Source organism: Octopus bimaculoides, chromosome 1, assembly GCF_046866305.1.
Source record: "Octopus bimaculoides isolate indiv1 chromosome 1, ASM4686630v1, whole genome shotgun sequence".
In the NCBI taxonomy this organism is placed as follows: Eukaryota; Metazoa; Mollusca; class Cephalopoda; order Octopoda; family Octopodidae; genus Octopus; species Octopus bimaculoides.
Window position 1 is genome coordinate 164,672,595 of NC_142928.1, and position 19,316 is coordinate 164,691,910.

The following is a 19,316-nucleotide window of genomic DNA, read 5'->3' on the forward strand; positions in this document are numbered from 1 at the left end:
AGTTAGTGTATTAACTACACCCTCCTTTGAGAATTGTCTGGCCCTGTGCCTAAGTTAGAAATTGTTATTGTTGTTGTCATCATCATCATCGTCATCATCATCATTAATTGTTCATTATCTCGGCTGTTATTGTTGCAAGGAATTTATTGTGAATAATAGTGAATTAGGCAAGATTAATTCAGGATGTCTAGTTAGGTACCACAATTCAATTTGCACTGGGGGATCAAATTAGCCTTGATTCAATTGATTATATCCAAATTTGCCTTTGTCATGTTCAATCAAAACAAATAATTACAATTATTAATCCGTTTCAAGAGACCAGAATAGCAGACACAGTAATAGTGCAGGACAAAATTCTTATGCAACATTCAGTTATGACTCCCATATTTTGTATTCCGATCACATTGGAGTTGATTTTGTGTATGTTAATCCCCCATCATCTTTAAACTATCTTATAATATACATGGAATAAAATTTCATGTGTTGGAAATGCTTAGTCTTTTGAACTTTCAGACTTGATAAAACAATTAGCGATAATAAATTATGAATTAATTTCTGTATCTCATTGTGTAATTTGTAGCCTTGCATCATTGTTAGAACTCACCCTCATCATCATTTTAATGCCCACTTTTCCATGCTGACATGGTTCATACAGAACTTGTAGCAGCTTTTCTATAGCTGAATGCCCTTCCTATTGCCAGTCCTTCACTTGTTTCCAAGTAAGGTAATATTTCCCCATGACCAGACATATTTTTCATGGAAGATAAGGGATGGACACCATTTGCATGAAGGTGTCATTCTCTTACAACTATGACACAATGTCAAGGCCAAGAGACAGTAACACACACACATACATATACAATGGGCTTCTTTCAGTTTCCGTCTACCAAATTCACTCACATGGTTTTGGTCGGCTTGGGGCTATAGTAGAAGACACTTGCCCAAGGTGCCACACAGCCATGCCTGCTATTTAATATTGAGAGTAAAATAGCAGAAACAATTGAGTGATTTGTCAAAAGATTTTTGCACTATTTATTTACATTCTCAATTGAAATCATCTATTGGTTGATTTTTCCTATTAAACCTTCTCTGTCAATAAAATTAATACCAGCCATAAACTGGTAGTCAATTTAATATTCCCCAACATTTATAACTGTGTATGTCAATGTTGGAAATTATTGTTAATCAACTTCAAAAACATGCACACATTGATGTCAGATTACTGCTGCTGGATTAACTGTGAATCAACTGGTTGTATAATGTTGTCTAGTTCTTTTATGAAAGGCTTTCTTGGCATTAATAGTTTTCTTTTGCACAGTATAATTCATTTAATTCTTTGCTCCCATTTTCTCTCTTTCATTCACACTCATAATTAAATTAAAATAAATATTTCAATCAAAAGATGATAAAATAGCTGAGTCAGGACCAATTCCAATATTTTAAAGATTCACTAATATTTTCTTGTCTTTGCGTATTTGTATAGAAGCCAAAATTCATGTTCTGTATGCCTCTGGTTATTTAGGAAACAGGAAATTTATCAATAGTTTTAGCAAGCTCATATTAACTAACTATTATTATACTTTTGTCAAGAATTGTATGGCAGCAGAAACAGTAAACTGCCAGACATGAAATGCTTTACAATATTTAAGCATGTCTTTTTCTCTTTTCCTTCCACAAATAATTGTTCTCATTCCCAACTCTCAATGGACCACTGTCCAAAACGTCAAACACACACTATATTTGTTCTTTACAGTATAAAATACTGTGTACTGTTGACTCATGTTGTGTCCACTGTTTTCTCACTGGTTTACTTAGCACACTGATACAGACACCTGGTTTATCAGATTACACTGGATCTATTATTAGTATTTATATTCTAGAGGTGGTGAGCTGGCAGACTCATTAGCATGCTGGGCAGAATGCTTAGCAGCATTTCATCCATCCTTACATTCTGAGTTCAAATTCCACTGGGGTCCACTTTGTCTTTCATCGTTTCAGGGTCGATAAAATAAATACCAGTTGAGTAATGATGTCAATATATTCGTTTTAGCCCTTCCCCCAAATTGCTGGCCTTGTGCCAAAATTTGGAACCAGTATTTCATTCATGTTCTGTTATGTTCTTAGTTCAAATCATAATGGAGGCTAACATCCTTTTGAGATAGATTCAGAAATTACTAGTCAAATACTAAGCTTCATTAAAACGATTACATGGCCTCCTCCAGAAAAACTGTCCTTGTGGTGCCAAAATTAGAAATAATTAACAGAGTTAGCAGAAATGGTAAAGCAGATGACTAAATCCATCACAATAATTTTATTTCATTTTTCTACATTATATAGTGGAAACGCTATGTGATGGGGTGAAAATGGTGAGATAGTTTTGCTATTTTCGAGATTGGGTGGATTAAGTGATGGATGTGAAGCAGCTGTGACAACAAGAGCAAGACTTGGCTGGGTAAAGTTCAGGGAATGTGGTGCGTTGTTATATGGGAAAAGGTTCTCCTTGAAGATGAAAGGAAGGGTTTATCAGAGTTGCGTGAGATCTGCAATGCTGTATGGGAGTGAGACATGGTGTCTGAGGGAAAGCGAAATGGAAATTTTGAGAAAGACTGAGAGAGCAATGATGAGACCAAATGTGTGGTGTGAAACTATTGGATAAAAGGAAGGTTGAGGACTTAATAGGGATGCTAGGGTTGGAGGAATCGGTGGAACAGCTGGCAAGGGTGAATGGAGTGCAATGGTATGGACATGTGTTGAGGAGGGATGAGGAGTAGGTTCTAAGGAGAGTGCTTGAGTTTAAAGTGAATGAGCTGCGAAAGCGAGATCGACCAAAGAAAATGTGGAGGGGACAGATGGAAGAGGAGATTGGGAGGGTTGGCTTGAGGAGGGAGGATGCCTAAAACTGGGTGAGATGGTGTGAGAGCAGTTGCTGTAAGAGTTAGGTAGATCCAGCCACCCCTGTTAACGGGGACAAACCCGGATTTAAAATATTGGGATTCATTCACTCATATCTTTAAAACATTATTTAACATTGTTTGTTTTCTTTTAATCTCTGATTTTGATAAATACAAAATGCTAGTAATATAGATAAGTCAGGATAATCAACTAAATCCCTATTCTTCAACAACTGGCTTTGTGCCTAAGAGAGAAATTACTATTATTATTTATGGACTGGCAGGATCATTGATAGTCAGGCAAAATGCCTTGCAGTATTTACTTGCCTCACTGCACATTCTTATGGAGTTGGCAAGGATTGGCTTTGCCTTTCATCCTTTGACCCATTCACATTTAGATTTCTCTGTCGAATGTAATGTTTGCTTATTCTCAAGCTGAACATAAGAAGCGTCAGTAGTGGTGTGCAAGAGAGACGATTGCGCTGGTTTGGACATGTGGTGAGAATGAATGAGGATAGCTGCGTGAAAAAGTGCCACTCCCTAACAGTTGAGGGAACCCGTGGAAGAGGTAGGCCCAGGAAGACCTGGGCTGAGGTGGTGAGGCAAGACCTTCGTACATTGGGCCTCACCGAGGCGATGTCTACTGACCATTTCTTCACTACCTTGATGGTATGTTTCAGACCATTGTCCTGCTGATACTTCCAGTTGTGGCCAAGTTGGAGTTTCTCAGCAGATTCCTTCACGTTTTCATCAAGGATCCTGATGTAATCCTCCTTTCTCATGATTCCTTGAACTTTGACATGGTTCCCTGTGCCACTGGAAGAGAAGCATCTCCATAGCATTATGTTTCCACCACCATGCTTGACAGTGGGCACAAAAGTTCTTTGGCTTGTATTCTTCTCCTTTCTTCCTCAAGACATATTCAGCATCCATATTGCCAAATAACTCCAACTTCGTCTCATCAGGCCAGGATAGTTGACCAAAAGCTGGGCTCTTGCTTCAGATAACCTCTGATGAGATGAAGTTGGAGCTAATTTGGCCACATGGGTGCTGAATATGTCTTGAGAAAGAAAGGAGAAGCATACAAGCCAAAGAACTTTGTGCCCACTGTCAAGCATGGTGGTGGAAACATAGTGCTATGGGGATGCATCTCTTTCAGTCGCACAGGGAACCTTGTCAAAGTCCATGGAATCACGAGAAGAGAGGATTACATCAGGATTCTTGATGAAAACGTGAATGAATCTGCTGAGAAACTCTGACCTGAATCCGATTGAGAACTTGTGGTGAGACTTGAAGACCTGAGCAATGGTTAGGAAACCAACCAACCTGACACCGCTCGAGGCTTTCGCCAATGAAGAGTGGGCCAACATCTCACAAGAGACATGCAGGAAGCTTGTGAACATATACAGGAATCACCTAGAAGCAGTCATAAAAAAACAAAGGCTATGCTATTGACTATTAAAAGAAGATATCAAACTCAATAAACCTAGAGCATGAATAATTTTGAACAGCCAAACCATCCAACCCATGCTAGCATGGAGAGCGGGCATTAAACAGTGATGGTGATGGTGGTGGCATTTTTTGAAAATCCATGAATAAAATAACACTGAAATGAAGAATTTCTTGAATTATGTATTGTTGTTATTCTTTCACTTGCTGGTCACATATAACTCACAAACAAACTTGACAAAATACATTCATTGCATCACAAAAATTAACAAGGGTATGAATAATTTTGAGGACAATTGTATATATGTGTGTGTGTGTATGTATATATATATATATCATCATCATCACCGTTTAACATCCGCTTTCCATACTAGCATGGGTTGGACGATTTGACTGAGGACTGGTGAACCGGATGGCTGCACCAGGCTCCAATCTGATCTGGCAGAGTTTCTACAGCTGGATGCCCTTCCTAATGCCAACCACTCCGAGAGTGTAGTGGGTGCTTTTACGTGCCACCGGCATGAGGGCCAGTCACACGGTACTGGCAACGGCCTCGCTCAAAATGGTGTTTTTTTACGTGCCACCTGCACAGGAGCCAACCTAGCATTTTGTGTTTTATATCAGATGTTTTCAACTGTTACAGTTCAATGTATATAGAAAATTTATGTGTGTATGTGCGGCCAGGAATACATTGGTGAGTGTACCTTCCTTTTTTTAGGACAACTGTATATATAGTGTGAATTAACTTAGATTTGGCTACTATTTCCAGCAGCACTTCATAAAAACATTCTAGTTTGTTCATAAACTAATTTGAGTGAAATATTCCTCGTGAGCATGTGAATTAAAGCAGTGTAAGATTATGCATGCTGCATAGAAATTTTATAAAATCACTGCTGCAGCAAAACATGTTAGATATCGAACTACTCAAACTGTGCCACTTTTAGTAACTGTGTTACTTTTAGAAATACAAATACCATTAAATGCATTTATTTCATAGTAATAATAATAACCCTTTTGTCGGACATCTGTCATGCTGTTTACATGGAATCACAACAATACCATTGTTGCTCTCTCCAGAAAATTCATAGATTCTCTCCTGGAAATTGATTTCTGCATGTTATTCTGTTTATATATATAAACAATGAATTGTCTTGGTAGAAAAGGATGCGTCATATTTGGTTATATGTAATACATAGTTTGAATCTCCATGTGGTATAAACCTAGTTTTTGCTGTAAAACTGTTTCTAACATTTTCTTGAGAATTAATTATTTCTGCTGTTTACAAAAGAGAAATGCAATAAAAATCAATTTTTAAGTTTTATTGCAAATAATGGAGTATAATGAAAAATGTGACATGGTAATGATCTTTACCTGTTTGGAATTTGATTTTTATATATATATATATATATATATATATATATATATATAAACACACACACACACATACATACATACATACATAAAACAACATAATCGAGATAGATGAGACTGGCTTTATCTATGCACAAGATCAGATATTTATAGAAGGAAATGAAACTGTGTTACATTAATGCCCATTTTCATGAGCATTTGTGGTAAATCAAATTGAGATTTGAAACTAGCTCTACTATAGACACTTGTAATTACAAGCTGTTAACCCTTTGCCTTCCCTAGATATCATGTGATATGCAGGACATGTTTTCCTGGTATCCATGTGCCAAGTATGACACGCATTCCCAATTTTTTTTCAGCCACCAGAGTGGCTTGGGGATTATAAAAGGAAAGGTTTCTCTTACTTTGAGGCCTTGAAACAAGGGCTAACTAGAATTCTGAAAACAAGCATGGACATTTAGGTCAGACTTGTGAAAATGAATTAACCCTTTAGCATTCAGATTACTCCTTCAAATGTAATGATGATGCATTATCTTGTAGGTGTGACATTTTCAAAATGTGATTGCTTAGTTTTAGATATTGTAGGATAGAGAATTGAGAAGCCAGATATAGCTGGTTTTAATACTAAAGGGTTAATGTGATTAGTTGCTCTGTTAGAAATAATAGCCAAATCTTTCAAGCCACACTCTACTATATTTAAAAAGGAAAGACATATTGGAAAATGTATTTCTAGGTAACCCTAAAAACATGCTTTTGGTCAAAGTTTTGCTCCATCAGACCTGAGCTGAGCATAAACAACAGTTCATCTTTTTACTGGTTTGATACTTATTTTGTTGACCCCAGAAAAATGAAAGGCTAAGTGAATGAAATTAAAACACAGAGAGTAAAAGGCTATAACTAAATTCCCAAAAAATCTTTTTTATTCACTGTTCAAACAATCTGCTATCATGATTATATGATAAGAAAGATGTGCATGTTTTTCTTCAAGAAATTACATATTTCAGTGTCAGTAGTGGAAATTCATATTCTTTTCTTTTACTGGTTTCACCCATTGTCTAGTGCTATATATATATATATATATATATATATATATATATATAATTTTCAGCGATGAAAACTCTCTTCTTTATTATGTCTTGTAAAAAAAGGGTTCTGTCTTCAGTGTAAATGCATCAGTGAGCTTTTCTTTCCATGTTATTAGTTAAGAATTACTGGTTAAAATAACGAAATAATGAACTCTGGTGATGATGTTGCTGTATAAAGTTGATATCACAAATACTCAAAAAATAGGCATAGATATGTATATAATCACTGTGACCTGGCATTGTGTTTGCATTTAAAAACTTTTTTTTTTTTTTTTAATGGCTTACAAGGATGCACTGCATCTCATTTTGGATATTTTCCCAATTAGTTGTGGGGAAATTGTGGAAGAAATCATTACTCATGGGCTGCTGTAGTAGGAAGTGTTACGTCAGTATAATGAACTATGCTGAGGCTGGAGAGACCTGGCCTCAAAGCTTGTGCTGAAGAGTGTTAAAGGCATCCACAGGTCTTTCACTTATAAGTATTTACAATTTGACAGGCTTTCTCAGTTTTTTTTTTCTTTTACATGAAGATACTGGCTTAAGGTGCCACTCTGTTGGATCAGACTAGAACCACATGATAGTTTTTATCTATTCATTGACTGCAACCATGCTAGGACAATGCCTTGGAGTGTTTGGTCAAACAAATTGACCCCAGTATTTATTCTTTGGGGGCTTATTCTATCAGTCTCTTCTTGCCAAACTACCGATTTATGGAAACATAAACAGCCAACACTGGTTGTCAAGTGGTGGTAGGAGACAAACACACACATACACGACAGGCTTCCACACAGTTTCCATCTACCAAATTTATTCACAAGGTATTGGTTGGCCCTGCACTTAGCCATGTCTGCAGTAGATGTGTTACTTTTTTTTCTCTCATTTTTTTCTTATTTTTATTCCTGTATAAAGATTAATGAAAATGAAATATATACATATTCCACGTTATAAAGAATATCTATTTTCTTCAGAACTGTTTTATTATTACATGATGCCTTTTATTTTGCTCTTAATTAATTTTCCATTTCATATCAAACTTTCTCATGTATTAATTGTGTAATCATGTAATATGCTGTGTTTTTGTATGCATGTCTGTATGCATCTGTGCATGTATGTGCACATATCATGTGTAAATAAGACATTTCTCATGCCATGTTATATTTAAAGTAAGTCTAGAAACATTTTTTTTTTAAATTCTATACTGAATACTTATTTTTCTTTAAAACTTTTTTAAACTTTTTTTTTTTCCATTTTATTAAAATTTTCATTCAGGTGGGTTTTTGAGACCATCCCCTGTCCGGTTAGGCAAAAAGCCAGGTAGGGCTTCTCTATTAATATATCCTCTAGATATTTTCTGCCTCATATACTTTTGTTGTTTTTTTTTTCTTTCTTTTTTTTTTATTTACTTACATTATTTTGGTTTTATACATACATGTTTGTTGTGTTTTTGTTTTTTTTTTACATTTTTATATTATATAAAGTATGTATAAATATACATTGAATATATATATATAGTGTAATGTTCTGTTTATTGGTGTTATCGATAAAGAAGTACTGCATCCAGCAATAGATGAATATTTAATATACACATAATTTAAAATTGAGCTACTGTAAGTTCCATGCTTATAGTACTGAAGTTGGGTGAGTTTGTATAGCATGTCATATGCTATTGGGCAATCTGTCAGGCTCGAAATACAACATGGCTGCTCTCTGAGAAAACGTGAGAAAGAATGAAAGAAAAAGGCACATGACAAAAAGAGACTAAAAATATGCACAATGAAGGGTGTCCCCTTGGTTTATTAAGGTGGGAATCAATGATGGTTAAAGTAATTAATTCAACAGAGAATGGTTAAAGTTTGTCAGATTGTATGCTTGATCTGGAAACTCCAATCACCTACTGAATTCCAGGTATGAAATTTTTACTAAATGCAAGCATCTGGATAACTTTCTACTATTGAACTGGAGAATACCTCCCTCTCCAGATTAAGCATACTGTCATTCTCTGTTGAATGAACCACTCTAACTATTGTTGGTTCCCACTTTAATACATCATGGGAATGCAACTCTTCCTTCAGTACTTTTTCTTTATCCTCTTTTGTTATGTGTTTGTTTCTCTCAGAGAGCAACCATGTTGTATCTTGAGTCTAAAAGAATGCCCACTTGTACATGGCATTTAATACAAGGTCACTCAGCTATAGTACTATTGTTAGCATGAAACTTATAGTATCTTAATTTTAAATCCTGTGTACATTAAAGATTATATATAATATATAATGGAAATGTGATTAGAGGAATTACTCAGTGGTCAGTGGCATGAATTTAGACTGCAAAGATGAAGAAGCATATGTTAATTATTGTACAAAATAAATTCTTGTTTTCATGGAACGATCTTCACTTTAAGAGCAAGGGAGACAAACTAACAAACTCTTAGTAGTGATTGCTACCAGTTCCAAATGAAATGGAGTGATCAAAAGGAATTAAGAATTCTTTTAACTAAATTAATATGCCATTAAGTAATAAGTAAAAGTTAATTTTATTTTTATGGAGACAAGACAACAGCTGTGAATATGTGTTTCTGCCCAGAACAGCATTTTCAGAACAGCTTTGTTTACCTTGTTTTCATCCAGACATAAGACTTAGACATAAAAAAATTATTTAAGAACATATACACATATATGGTAAATGTATGAGCCAAATACTGAGGACTCTAAGCAATTGATATTCCTCCCTTGTAATTTGTGGCCTTGTGATTATTATTCTATTGTTTATTTTATATTTTACGTTAAATTATTTTTTTTTGTATTATCCTTTCCTTCTGAAATGAAATTTTTTTTTTTAAAGATTATTTTCAAATTTCTATATATATGTATATATTTCTATGTTTCTAAGTTATCTTATTGCAATTGCTAGGATAGGATTGTTTCTTTAAAAGGGGGTCAGGCTTAACATTCTTCTTTCTTTGATTGGCTCTACTTCACTATCCTCACAAATAGCATCAATAACAGCAATAATAATAATAATAATAATAATGGTTTCAAATTTTGCCACAAGGGCAGCACTTTTGGGGGAGGGGATGAGTCAATTACATCAACCCCAGTGTTTAACTGGTACTTATTTTATTGACCCTGAAAGGATGAAAGGTAAAGTTGACCTCAGCAGAATTTGAAATACCACTAAGCATTTTGTCCAGTGCATTAACAATTCTGTCAGCTCACTGCCTTAATAAATTTGGAGGAGGAGGCTTGTTGATTACGTTGACCTTGGTGGAACATAAAGTCAGACAAAATACAGAATAATAAATAATAGTAGTAGTAATAATAATCATGATAAAGGTTTCAAATTTTAACACAAGGACAGCAGCTTAGTAAGAGTGTGTAAGTTGATAACATTGACTCCAGTGCTTGACTGGGACTTATTTTATCAATATCAGGAGTATGAAAAGCAAAGTCGACCCTGGCAGAATTTGAACATAAAGAGCCAGAAGAAATGCTGCTAAGCATTTTCATTTGCTGTGCTAACAATTCTGCCAACTCACTGCCTAATAATAATCTTTTCTACTATAGGCACACAGCCTGAAATTTTGGGAGCTGCTGGTTAGTTGATTATATTGACCCTGAAAGGGTGAAAACCAAAGTCGACCTTCACGGAATTTGAACAAAGACTAAAGCTGGGAGAAATACCACAAAGAATTTTGTCTTGTGTTCCAATAATTCTGCCAATTAGTTGCTTTAATAATAATGATAATGCTTTCAAATTTTGGCACAAGGCTATCAGTTTTGAGAAAGGGATAGGTTGACTCCAGTGTTCAGCTGGTACTTATTTTATTAACTTTGAATGGATGAAAGGCAAAGTTGGCCTCAGCAGAATTTGAACTCGGAACATAAATGCCGCTAAGCATTTTGCCTGGTGTGCTAATGATTCTGCCCGCTTGCTGCCACACTAATAATAATGATAATGTCTTTCTATTTTTCTAAGTCTGTTTCTCTAACAATAACCACAATAAGTAAATAAATAGATAAAGCAGTAAAGATTATTTTAAAATCTTTCTTCCTCAAGAATTCCATAGGTTCTGTTGTACAAACACAATACACTTTATCTGTTAGCTTTGTATGCCTCCACTGGCTGTGTAAACTCTCTTTGATTATCCTGTGAGGAGACACACAGTTGGGTTTTGCAGTAGGTAGAGACATTTGATTGTATTTTTCAATTTCTGGTTCTTTCTTTATATCATATATTACTGATTGACCTTATTACTGAGTGAAAAGAAATTTCTTTACACTACTGAAGTGAAAAAAAAATTCTATACATTGCTGTAGAGAAGATTGGAGATAAAAAAATAATAAGGCTATTGGAGCATTGAATCATTACAAAATATTTACTTGTCTTCTGGTTTGTCTGGCACTTGTGCTGACAACTTTTTTGTCTACACTGAAGTTTTTGTTTTAGAACTTCTTATGGAAGGGTCAATTTTTTTTTGTTTTTTAATAACTGCTGCTTTCATAAGGAGAAATAGATAGAAGTGTTGGGTATGACTCATTCTGCAATTTAATTCACAGCTTTATTTCACTGCTTATAATAACATTTGTGAAATGAAATAAGTTTCATGTGCTGTGAAAGAGAAATGAGGTGTGATGTTTGTGATGGACAAGACCTTTCTTTGTAGAAATGAATGCTGTTGGCAGAAGAGAACCACATATAAACAGTGTGACTGATGACCAACACATACTGATGCACACAAACATGAACATATGCACATGCATCATCATCATTTAACATGTATCTTCCATACTGGCATAGTTTGCTTGGTTTGACAGAAGTTAGCAAACTGGAGAGCTGCACCAGGCTCCATTGTCTGCTTTGGCATGGTTTCTACAGCTAGATGCCTTTTTTTAACACAAACCCCTTTATGGAGTGTACTTGGTGCTGTCACTAGTACTGGTGCTTTTTATGTGGCATATATATATATATATATATATATATATATATATATATATATATATATATATAGAGAGAGAGAGAGAGAGAGAGAGAGAGAGAGAGAGAGAGAGAGAGAGAGAGAGAGAGAGTGTAAGACCCCCTTCAGTCATGAATGATTATGGGATTGCACCTAGAAAGTTATCCTGCAATCCACAAGTCTGGGCAGAGTTGTTTATGGAAGACCAGCAGTCGTCTATGCATACCACCCTTTCCTCTCCATGCTACCGATGCTATCCAAGGGAAAAGCAAAGGCCAATACAGCTTGGCGCCAGTGATGTCGCAAATCATTGTTACAGCTGAGTGGACTGGAGCAACGTGAAATAAAGTGTCTTGCTCAAGAACACAACACACAGCCTGGTCTGGGAATTGAACTCACTACTACCTCATGATTGTGAGCCTGATGCTCTAATCACTGAGCCATGCACATGTATGCATATGGTTCAAAATGTACCAAAAACAGAAAGCAGACAGGCTTCATTTAGGTCTCTTCTGATTCTAAGTCTCAGTTTAATGCCCTCCCTCACTCTCTCCTTATTATTCTCTTATCTGCCATTAACCTCCTCTCTTATATCAAGGCATCTCCTTACTACTACTCTCTTTCTATGTCCCACTCCCTATCATCATTTAACATTCATTGTCCATGCTGGCATGGGTTGGACATGTTACGCAATTTCTAGTGAATCTCTTTACCAACAGTAATCAAATGGATATGTTGATAGAGCCCTTACAGTGTCAGATAGAATAATCGTAGTATTTCTTCTGGCTCTGTCCCCACTGTTCAAATGCAACCAAAGTCAGCTTTATCTTTCTCTCACTGTCACTCACTCTCCCTCCCTCCCTCTGTCTCTTTCTCTCTCTCACACACACGCACACACTATTTCACTTTGATTCTCTTCCATCATTCTTTCTTCTGTCATCCCAAAGATCTGATCCTCTTTCATCTCTCTTCGACCTGCTGGGAATGAAATAACCTTCTGAAGCTGTTAAACGGAGACATTGTAGTTAGATTGACAGTAATACTATCTTTCTAGTGTTGGTCATAAGATACATTCAGTGAATTCTGTAAAGTGATTGGTGAATGAACAAACACAGCATAAGATAAAAAACTCTTTACACTTCTGAAAGACATGACTGCTTCTGGAGTGCTCATGGCACGATAAAATAAGCTCTAAAAAAAATCATTGACAGGAAGAAGAGTATCCAGCTGTTTTAAACATGACAAAATTGGAATATATAAACAGTTGTGGTCCTACTGCTGGAAAAGTGAATGATAAGGCAGCCTATATAGTGGCAGTCAATTAATCCTCAGTAACTTCTCTTTGTATCATCTTCAGTTAGTTTTGCTCTGTACACAAGTGTCTTTTATGAAACACTTACTGTTGTGATTCTGGCAGAAGGAGTTAAGTGTTTCTATTTCTGTGAACTTGGTTGTGATTAGATTAAATTTGTGTATTTCAGGTTTAGAATAGGTACATCATATCCCTGTATGTTGTAAGAGCAACTAAAAGAGGCTGACAAGAAGGGTATCCAGCTATAAAACACTGCCTCGGAAAAAAAATTTCAATTTTTGCCATCATAGAAAAGCGCATGTAAAATGTTGAGTTTAAATTTTTGTGTTGTGATATTATTTAAGCAACAGCAGCTAAGAGCTTATGGTATTTGTGTGTTATAAGAAAATGCTTCTTATCAAAGACAGGAAATTGCTAGCTTCTTTGTTCAGGCTAGGAAGCTGATGGTTGTGGTGGTTAAAAACCAGATGGCATCCTCATCCAATTTTTACTGATTTGTAGAGCATTTATCTGCATTTTGCTTGGAGCTGTTTCTTGCTAATGCATCTTTGTAATAAGGTGAAATCTGATTGAATTTCATCTTATTACCTGTGAAAGGGCAAGGTGAGGAGAGGCTGGTTTGGTTTCTATCAATTATGCAAACTATATCTTCATTTAGATTTCTATATATGTAGAGCTTGTTTAGTCAGAGATATGCTATTTTAAAATTCCTTAAATATGCTTATTATATCTTCTCCAAACATATCCATGCTGTTGCTATTCAAGTCATGTGAATGCTAGTCCTTTGTTCCTATATAATCCTATGCAGGGAGAAGTTTAGATACCATTAAAAGGATGAAACACGACTAACTTGTACTTTTCAGCGTCATCAAAGCTACTTATGGAGACACCAAAACATCTGCTCTTTCTTTCTTGAACAAGGCATCATCATAAAATTAAAGCTACTTTACTGGACATTGTTGTAATGCAGATGTCAATTTCATTAATAGTAGTAAATATTTTCCTGAATTCTATGTGTAATTATCTATTTGTATTTATTCATCCGAAGTTCATGATTGAGATCCAGTGATATAGGTGACAAAAAAGATGAATCATCTTTGCATGTCCTAAAAGATCTTATATAACAAGAAACTCTGTTATGAAGGAAAGAACCAACAACTTCATATGAATAAATAAACTCTTCATGTATTGGGACCAGCAAATGCTTGTGTCACCACCATCATCATCATTATTTTGTATTTCATTTTTTCTTTGGTAATATGGGTTAAATGGGACATTTGGTTGCAGTGTTTTATGCCCAGATACTATTCAATCACCTCTTATGGGTTCATCACACACTTGCACACACAGATATCCAATGGTTTCATCTGGAGGAAGAGCTGTGTTCATAAAGCCTCAGTAGGCTCTGAGACCAGTGTATCCACATAGTTTCTGTTCTCCTGGAGAAATGACAGAGAAAACATCAACAGTATAGATCAGGGATTCTAACCATTTTTTATCTGTGGACCCCTTTGATTACTATTTTATTCTGGTAGACCCCATAGCCATTTTATATTTAAAAACTACTTATATAAAAACTTCTTTCAAAATTCCTATTTTGTTTTTCACACATTAAACTTATGTTGGTTGAACTATGTAAAACATTAGAGAAAGAAACCTAACTGTTTCTTGCAATACACACCGATACACACATTTAAAGCAAAATTTTTTCGGGAGCCCTTAAAATACTAATGTGGATCCCTAATTTTCTATTTCGTTGCATGGACCCCCAAAAATTTTATATGGACTCCAGTTGAGAACCTCTGGTGTAGCTAGTTAAGATTGCGATAATGATGAACTGGATGAAGTTAGTTTTTGAGTGAGGGAATGTGGTTTTGAATGGCCTAGTTGGAGGTGGTATGAGACCAAATAATTTTTTTTATGGGTGTGTGCACATAGATTTACGCACATTTGTGTGTCTTTATATTTCTGTATTTAGACGTATGAATGATATACAACATTATAAGTAGCAGTTATTTGGTTTTCCATACAGCAGCTGGAGGGGTTCCACTAGCACAGCATATCACTACTTCCTGTAGTTCTTCGTCATCTTTGTGATGTTTCACCTCCAGAGATCAGCTCTCACCATTTTTTCCCATCTCTAGTTTCATTTTAATGCTCCGTAGTTGTGTGTGTGTGTGTGTGTGTATTTGTTGTTTTATGTCAAAAGTTAGCTGTAAAACAGTGATTGTACCAGAGTCAATATAACTAACTAAATGCTCTTGAAGTTGGCATCTCAGTTTGTTTGCAGTCCAGTGTCTGAAAGTATTCAAAGATTATATGTGTAAAAAGAATGTATATGTGGAGATATGTAAGTAATTATATTGCAAGGAACAGTTCAGTTTCTTTCTCTAAGATTTTACATAGTTCAACCTACACAAGTTAACGAGTGAAAAACAGAATAGAAATTTTGAAAAAAAGTATCTATAAAACTAGTTTTTAAGCATTGAATGGCTATGGGGGTCCACCAGAATAAAATAGTAATTAAAGGGGGTCCATAGATAAAAATGGTTGAGAACCCTTGCTTAGCCTTGCAAGTTACAAAGCAAGCATCACTAGTGCTGGTGAAGTGGTTGACATTAGAAAGGGCATCTGACCATAGAAATTGGTACATAACATAGTCTTTGGATGTTAAATGATGATGTTGATGACAACAAGGATATACACAAACATTCTTGAATGTAAAATTTATGCAAGTTTTCTTTTTCATACTAGCTGCAAAGCTGCCCAAAGGGCGGCATTCATTTTAGTTCCACTATTGGGCCACTTTGTGGCCCTCTGCCCTTGTGTAACTCGATTTGAATGTACATGAAGGTATTTCAAATGCCCAAACTTATTTCTACAAATATGCTAAGCACTGATGCTGATCATAGCTTAATCAATATGTGTAGGAGCAAGGTGGGGTCAGTGGGGCCCCATTTAAGCAGCCCTTCAGAAATTGAACCTCCTTACGATACTCCCTGGGAGTTCATAGTATGAAATTCATTGTCATTGCTCTGATTTGGTTGCCATTGCCATGTATTTAGTTTAAAATGCAGTAAAAGTAGGGGTGGTTGGTGGGGCTGGTATTAGGTGGCCTTTAAAAAAGTAGACCCCTCAGGACATTCCCTGGGATTAGGAGAGTTGCTGGTTTGAGTTTCATTGTCCTTGGACCAACAATCTAGGAGGAGTTAACGACAATAAAAATGTAACAGATGGAGAAATATCACTCAAATTTATAATAGGATGTGTAATGATTTCTGTATAAATTGTCTGGTATTTTCTTTATTATATCCAATGTATTTTGAGTATTATTTCTTAATACATAAATCTGTCTCCTGATTTCAGCAATTGTAACAAAGAGAAGCTGTAAGTCAGCCTCTATACAGCAAGAGAATACAAACTGTAAGTGCTTATGTTCTATATAGTGTATATGCACGCACACATACTTACACACACGCACAATACTATATACAGTTATGCAATATTATATACAATTAACCCTCTGTTTTTTCTCCATAAAAATTTAATGGATTTTGGATTTCATAAACTGAAAAATATTAATAATAATAATAATAATAATCATAATGATGATGATGACGATGACAACGACGACCACAATTATAAGCACAAAGCTTAAAATTTAGAAAGAGGGGATAAATCGATTACATTGACCCCAGTGTTTCACTGGTATTTAATTTATCGACCCTGAAAGGATGAAAGGCACAGTCAACCTCGGCGGAATTTGAACTCAAAACATAGTGACAGGCGAAATACTGCTAAGCATTTCATCTAATGTGCTAACGATTCTGCCAGCTCACCACCTTAATGATGATGATGATGATAATAATAATAATAATAATGTACCAAGAAAAAGAAGGGGAAGAGGACTTATTGGATGCGAACACAGTGTTAGAGCAGTAAAAAACAGTAGTGAACAGCTGACTCCAGCATTAGAAGCTGTGCAAAGGCAATGATGATGATGATAATAATAATAATAATAATAATAATCCTTTCTGCTATAGGCACAAGGCCTGAAATTTGGGGAGAGGGGTTAAGTTGATTACATCCACCCCAATACTCAACTGGTACTTAATTTATTGACCTCAAAAGGATGAAAAGCAAAGTCAACCTCGGCAGAATGTAAAGACAGGTGAAATACTGCTAAGCATTTTGCCCAGCATGCTAACGATTCTGCCACTCGCCGCCTTAATAATAATGATAATAGTAAGAAGATGGGGGGTAATGATGAGGAGGAGGAGGGTTTTGAGCACTTTTACTGAAATCATGGATTCCAAGAATAAGACCACACTTGAGTCAAGTTGAATGGTATGTAAAAAATGTCACAGAACCGCTTTTATTAGAAGTAAAAAGGTCAGGCTTGTGTAGGATGAAAGATTGCAAAGATAAAGCACTCTACAAGAAATTGAAAACGAATGAAACTGAAAATAGATGGGTAAAGAAAAGAATGCATGGTCAATTTCATAGGGATGTTGAAGATAAGACAGGCAGAGAGAAAAAGATGGTTGTGGCTAACTAAAAGTGATTTAAAACCGGAAACTGAGGCTCTAATATGTGCTGCCCAAGAGCAAGCACTAAGAACAAGCTACATAAAATACAGAATAGACAACACAGCAGAAAGTGATAAATGCAGAATCTGTGGACAAAATGGTGAAACCATATGGCATATAACCAACCAATGTACGCGACTAGCCCAGAAGGAATATAAGAGACGTCACAACAATATAGCCAGGTTTGTCCATTGGGCACTTTGCAACAAGTATGGACTTGACAGAGCAAAAAATTGGTATGACTACAAACCTGAAGGCATTGTTGAAAATAGAAATGCAAAGATCCTATGGGATTTTATGATTCAGTGTGACCATGAGATACAGAATAGGAAGCCGGACATAGTCTTAATTGAGAAATAAAACAAACTATGCTGGATTATAGAAATAGCATGCCCAGCTGACAACAAAGTATGCAATAAGGAAGAAAGGAAAGTGGACAGATACGACAGGTTAGCTTGGGAAGTTAAGCAGTTGTGGTCACTGAAAAAGGTAGTAGTAGTACCAATAATTGTCTGAGCTCTGGGAACAGTGAGTAAAAATCTCGAGAAGTACATGGAACAAATAGGGGCTGCAATAAGGGTGGAGCACTTGCAGAAAACAGCACTACTTGGAACTGCTCGAATACTCTGTAAGGTGTTTGAAAAATAAGAGTAGTTACCTTAGTTCACTGGTAGTGAACAGCTGACTCCAGCATTAGAAGCTGTGCAAAGGCAATGATGATGATGATGATAATAATAATAATAATAATAATAATCCTTTCTGCTATAGGCACAAGGCCTGAAATTTGGGGAGAGGGGTTAAGTTGATTACATCCACCCCAATACTCAACTGGTACTTAATTTATTGACCCCAAAAGGATGAAAAGCAAAGTCAACCTCGGCAGAATGTAAAGACAGGTGAAATACTGCTAAGCATTTTGCCCAGCATGCTAACGATTCTGCCACTCGCCGCCTTAATAATAATGATAATAGTAAGAAGATGGGGGGTAATGATGAGGAGGAGGAGGGTTTTGAGCACTTTTACTGAAATCATGGATTCCAAGAATAAGACCACACTTGAGTCAGGTTGAATAGTAGTAGTAGTAATGGTTTGAAATTTTAGCACAAGGACAGCAATTTGTGGGAGGGGATAGTTGATTAGATTGACTCCAGTTCTCAACTGGTACTTAATTTATTGACCCTGAAAGGATGAAAGGCAAAGTCGACCTCACTGGAATTTGAACTCAGAACACGGAGACAGATGAAATGCTTAGTAGCACTTCACCCAGTGTACTAACGATTCTGCTAGCTTGCCACCTTAATAATAATAATAATAATAATGTTTTCAAATTTTACCACGAGCAGCTTTTTCAGGGATGAGGGGATGAGTCGATTACATCGACCCCAGTGTTCAACTGGTACTTATTTTATTGACTCCGAAAGGATGAAAGGCAAATTTGACCTCAGTGAAATTTGAATCCAGAACATAGCGATGAGCAAAATACTGCTAAGCATTTTGCCTGGTGTGCTAACGATTCTGCCACCTCACCACCTTAATAATAATAATAATAATAATAATAATAATGGTTTCAAATTTTTGCCACTAGGGCAGCAATTTTGGAAGGTGTGGATGAGTTGATTACATCAACCCCAGTGTTCAACCAGTACTTATTTTATTGAGCCCGAAAGG

The 19,316-nt window shown here is 35.9% G+C and overlaps 1 protein-coding gene across 9 annotated transcripts in view; it reads left to right on the top strand.

Annotated features, from left to right (window-relative positions):
• Window positions 1-19,316, top strand: part of LOC106874217 (histone-lysine N-methyltransferase EZH2) — a 180,982-nt gene that overhangs the window by 114,861 nt on the left and 46,805 nt on the right. For 4 of the 9 annotated variants that reach the window (XM_089362081.1, XM_089362088.1, XM_089362084.1 and 1 more), the window contains exons 4-5: window positions 8,066-8,110; window positions 16,426-16,482. In XM_089362081.1, the coding sequence (XP_089218207.1) occupies window positions 8,066-8,110; window positions 16,426-16,482 (102 nt within the window). The remainder of the gene's footprint in view (window positions 1-8,065; window positions 8,111-16,425; window positions 16,483-19,316) is intronic. The other 5 variants (XM_089362102.1, XM_089362115.1, XM_089362118.1 and 2 more) reach the window with 2 other exon arrangements.